At 41.2% G+C, this 5,213-nt stretch overlaps 1 protein-coding gene across 1 annotated transcript; it reads right to left on the reverse strand.

Annotated features, from left to right (window-relative positions):
• On the reverse strand, positions 1 to 4,930 carry LOC122773826 (extracellular calcium-sensing receptor-like). Its single transcript, XM_044032771.1, has 9 exons — positions 4,681 to 4,930; positions 4,155 to 4,449; positions 3,931 to 4,017; positions 3,320 to 3,589; positions 2,595 to 2,801; positions 2,233 to 2,508; positions 1,550 to 1,777; positions 1,347 to 1,470; positions 1 to 1,268 (listed from the first exon to the last, which is right to left on the reverse strand). Exons 1-9 carry the CDS (start codon positions 4,911 to 4,913, stop codon positions 358 to 360), a joined length of 2,631 nt encoding a protein of 876 aa, XP_043888706.1. The 5' UTR covers positions 4,914 to 4,930; the 3' UTR covers positions 1 to 357.
• Positions 4,931 to 5,213: the final 283 nt, after the last annotated feature.

Consider the following 5,213-nt stretch of genomic DNA (forward strand, 5'->3'; position numbering starts at 1 on the left):
TGAATGATGAAAATTACTTTATTAAAGGATTGATACAAAAACCTGTGTCATACCTCAGGATTCAAAGCAAACACAATAGTTCCCCTCACCCCATCTGCCTGTATCACCATGACACACAAAGAGGAAAAAGTTAAAAATTGATTTTTGTCATGAACCTAATTAAATGCCAAGTGTGGCCTGAAATGTCTACTGGTCAAATTGTATTAACCTGGATTAAATGCACTGTGATGAATTTGTTGCAATGTATATCATGATTTAACCATCAAACTACTTCCTTAATCACCTAACATTCACAAACACAACACAATGTACCTGGATTATTGGATTATTAAAAGATAATTGTATAATGTGCTGTTTTCATGACTCAGCATCTCGCCCCATGATGGCTTTCTTTGTGTTTCTCTCAGGTCTCAAGAGGATTATGTAACATTTGGGTCCAAACAGCGCCACCAAGAGGCCAAAACTTGAGGCCAGGATGGCGAAAACCTCCACTGCATCTGCATATTTGCCTGGTGAGCTGATGTAAGCAGGGACAAAGGCCACCCACACTGCACAGAAGATCAACATGCTGAAAGTGATGAGTTTGGCCTCATTGAAACTGTCTGGAAGATTCCTTGCTAGAAAAGCTAACAAACAACTGAGGACAGCCAGTAAACCAATATAACCAAGTAAAACTGCAAAACCAACTGTGGAGCCAACTGCACACTCATAAACTATCTTGCCACTGTGATACTGGGTGTTTTTATGAGGCACTGGTGAAGCACAGACAAGCCAGACAGTGCAGATTGCTGCTTGAACAGAAGTCAGAACTAGAACTGTCCCTCTCTGCTGCACAGCACCAAACCACTTGAGACTGGACTCACCTCCTGGTTTGGAGGCCCTGAACACAGCCAGAACCACCATGGTTTTCATTAGGATACATGAGACACAAAGCACAAAGCTGATGCCAAATGCTGCATGTCTTAGTTGGCAAGTCCACCTTCTGGGTCGTCCAATGAAGAGCAATGAACACAAGAAACACAATTTGAGTGACACCAAGAGAAGAAAACTGAGTTCTGAATTGTTGGCACGAACTATAGGTGTGCTGTGATGATGGATGAAGATGCCCAGAACAACACCACAGATACATGTGCCCAACAATGAGGTGGTTGTCAAGCAGATACCCAGAGGCTCATGGTATGAGAGGAATTCTGTTTTCTTAGGGACACAGTGGTCACGCTGGGGGCTGGACCAGAAATCTTCTGGACAACTGGTGCACTCCATGGAGTCTGAGAAAAGAGGGAAAGTGATGAGATACATGTTTATACAACATCTGTGAACTGTGGTGTTTAAAACTTTACACTCACCAGTTGTATTGCTGATCTTTCCCTCAGAACAAGGGACACAGTCAAAACAACACTCAGGTTCCCCCTTCTTTCTGGCCATGCGGGTACCTAGAGGACAACTCTCACTGCACACTGACCGAGGAGGCTGTATGGAGAAATATCAGTATCTGTTAAATTAATCTGAGTAAGGCAAAGAGATCGTAGTCTGAAAGTTAATAAGTTACCTGTTTGGATTCGAAGTTCCAGAAGATTTTGTCTTCATCCAGTGTGAGTTCTTCACCTTTGAAGGCTGACCTCTTGACCTCACCTACTCTCTGAACTTTAGTTCTTCCATCAGGGAGCCACACCCAGTTCATGATGTCATATATTGGTAAGGCATCACCATTTTCATCGAACGACACTCGGTCACCAAATGTTATTGTGAAATTGACTTTTTCCAAGTAATGGAGAAGCTTAGGATAATAGAATCAGACAAAGAAGAAAAAACAGGAAAAAATGTCCATGGTCAAAATTATTATGGCGCATTTCCACCGGCTCTACTCGCCTCGCCTCACCGTGCCACGACACGGTTTAAGTAGCGTTTCCACTTGCATAGTACCTGGTAACAGGTACTATTTTTAGTATTTGCTCCGGCAAGGTTCCAAGCGTGCTAAGTAGGTACTATGCGATTGGTCAGGGACTCTGGCCACTGACTGGCCAGAGTCCCGTCACAGGAAGAAACGTCCCACACACAAATAAATCCTAACAGTGCTGAACTGTAGATCACTTAAAACTACTTAACGATCCTAAAAACATGGGTTAATCTCCCGAGTTCCACTCGAGTCGCTTTGGATAAAAGCGTCTGCTAAATGACATGTAATATAATGTAAAAACGAAATGAAAAGTTGAGTGTAAACTGATATCTCACCTGCCATGGCTCCAGTCTTTGTAAATGAGCACAGGTGTTGTTGCTGAAAGGTCCTCTCCCTGGCTCACACTGCAGCATGTCATCAAGAGCATACGCCAGAGCGTACACAGCCTTATACACATTATACTCTGACCTGAGGTCTGAAACATCCAGGAACTCATTCTCCACATTCTCTATAACTTCCTGTCCAGTGCAAAATTCTCCTCCAGCTTCCACCCAACCCGCTGGAGGTGGTGCAAATCTACACTGAAATGTGTGTTCCCAAAACTGATTCACCTGAAAAGAAAGTTGAACATTTTTTTAAGTAATGACACTAGTTCATGTTGCCAGTCCCACATCAGATTGAAACATTTAATTCTCACCAGGCTATTTCCAGCAGTGTTGTTGTGACGTAGGTCAGGACGTATTTGTAACAGGAATTCCCTGAGCTGTGGAATTTCTCCTCGACGAATTGCGAATCCCAGTGTTCCACCCAGGTACGACATGAGGTGAGGAGTCTGAAGTGAAGTGCTTGATGTCCAGCCTTCACTGGCAATCCACTGGAGGCCTGTCACATTCTGCCTCACCACCTGTACATTGCATTAAAAAAAACACAGCTGCAATTGGCACCAGCACTCCCACTCCCTCCTCTCATGTGGAGGATAAAGTGGTAGAGGATGGATGGATGGACAGTTTCCATACAACACACAAAAACAGAAACACCTCATTGTAGACAAAATTGAGGAAATCTCTACCTCCACACCTCTGAGCCAGAAGTTGGTCTGTGTATAAGACATAGATCGTTAATCTACTCTAAATGCACAAAAGTAGTAAATGACTATTGCTTATGTGAGTAAATTGGACAAAGGTGCAGGGGTCCGTCATATCTTGTCTCGTCAGGTACTCTTGTAAAACAATGCAGTCAAACTACTCAATCCAGGCAGAGATACCTTTAGAGAAACAAAGATTTCTTTAACACAAGCAGAGTGATGTATAAACATTCCAAATCTAAAAAACAGCTGGTAGAACCTTTAACAAGTCAGAATCTTTCTTGGTTTTGTAAAAATAAAATTCAGTTCTACAAAGGATGTATAATTGTAACACCTACCTCTTTCATAAGGTTGAGCATGCGACTCTGACTTGCAAACGCAATTACTACTCGAGCTGTAGATTTTCTCATCACATCCACTATTCTCTTTAGTTCAGCAGGGTCGTAAACACGGGGCAAAATCTCAGTGTAAGCCAGACAACCTCCAGCGGCTGTACCCAGATCAGAGTGAAAGGATCGGGCAGCGTGGAATCCATAATCATTATCACTGATGAGCAGACCTGCCCAAGTCCAACCAAAGTGTTTTAGAATCTGAATCATAGCATTCACCTATGTGGACACAGAGCAGAGTGATTAGTGCACAGGCTGGAATCATCTTTACTAGAAATCCTGCTAAACAAGCAGCAGAGATTTGTGGACATGAAAAAGTAGGACAAACAGATTTATAACAGTAACATTAACGATGGTTCACTTCAGGTTTAAGAGACTCTGGGTCATGATATTGTTCAATTATAAGGGTAGGTCAACACCTCTCTGGATTGTTTTTTTTTATTTGAGTACTATCAACATTTCTCAAATCACAAATAGTGATTATTTTTACTGCAGTATATATGGAATGTTGATGCACATGATTTGTTTCATGCCTTTTGATTTAGCAAATTTATTTTCACCTGAAAAGCATCATTCGGGATTGTCCTAAAGAAAGATGGAAACCTTTGTCGATCACTCAGGCAGGAACATGTGGCAAAATAACTCACCTGCAAAACAACAGAGCATGTACTCAAAAAGAAAAGTGTTGGCTCATTTTTTATTCTTCAATTACCACACTTTTATGACATTCATTTTCCATTAATTACTTAAATTACATTACATCAAAACTAAATTTACAACTTACCAGAGGCACTCTGTACAAACCTAAGACTGTGGAGATTGCAATAGTACGTGTAGAAGAGGAATCGCCCACAATCCCTAGGACTGGAGGAGTTCCTACACAGTTCTCCTCTAATGTAACTTGCCCTTCTTGACCACTGACTAAGGTCAGTGCTGCACGAAATCCAACCCCCACTTGAAGGCAGTTATCATACAAACTGTATCCCACAGTCACATTAGGCAGCAGGTTGGAGTTTCTATTGATCTCATCAATTGCAAAGGCCATGGTCTGAGCTTTTCTGAATCCTATGACATCAAAACTAACACAAATATGCAAGTGTTTATTAATTAAAATACTTATACAATAACTGTGTACAGCTATACCTTTCATGACTTCAGATACTGTAAATAGTGATGTAAACATCAACACCCACAATGAAACTTCAATGCTTCAATACTAATAATCACTAATAACAAAATAATTAAAAAAACATACCATTTGGATTAATTTTTCAGCATTTGTCTTTTTTCCATATTCCTCACAGACTCACCCATAGCAGGTAGGCTGTTGTGGCTCTGAGGTAAAAGACAGGTCAGGATCAGCAGGAAAGAAATGGAATCTGAAAATCCCACCTAGAATCACATCTCCAGGTTTGTGCATCCCATTTAGATGAAACTGCCCCTGTAACTGACAAGAGGAGGAATAAACAGAGGAGGAGACATCATAGGAGAAGCAGGAGAACAACATTTGGAAGAGCAAGTTGTTTTTTAAAAATGTCCTCATGACTTTAGTCAGGTTCATCCCTGTCTAAGTGCAAGATTATCACAATGTCACCATATTTTATGCATTTGCAGTGTTGTTTATTTTTGCATGCCACCCATCAGTTCAGAGGAAGTGGAGGCAGGGCCTACAACATAAAAAAACATATCTCACAGTATGAATTTCTGCCAGTAGGAGTCTCTCACACGCAACAATACCAAGATAACTCAGCAGCAGAACTTGCAGCAAATAGCAACAAAAACAAATCACACATTAAAATGAAAAACAAAAGATAACGGCTCTTAGTGCCAAAAGCTCATCAGT

The sequence above is a fragment of the Solea senegalensis genome, linkage group LG8 (assembly GCF_019176455.1).
Source record: "Solea senegalensis isolate Sse05_10M linkage group LG8, IFAPA_SoseM_1, whole genome shotgun sequence".
NCBI lineage: Eukaryota > Metazoa > Chordata > Actinopteri > Pleuronectiformes > Soleidae > Solea > Solea senegalensis.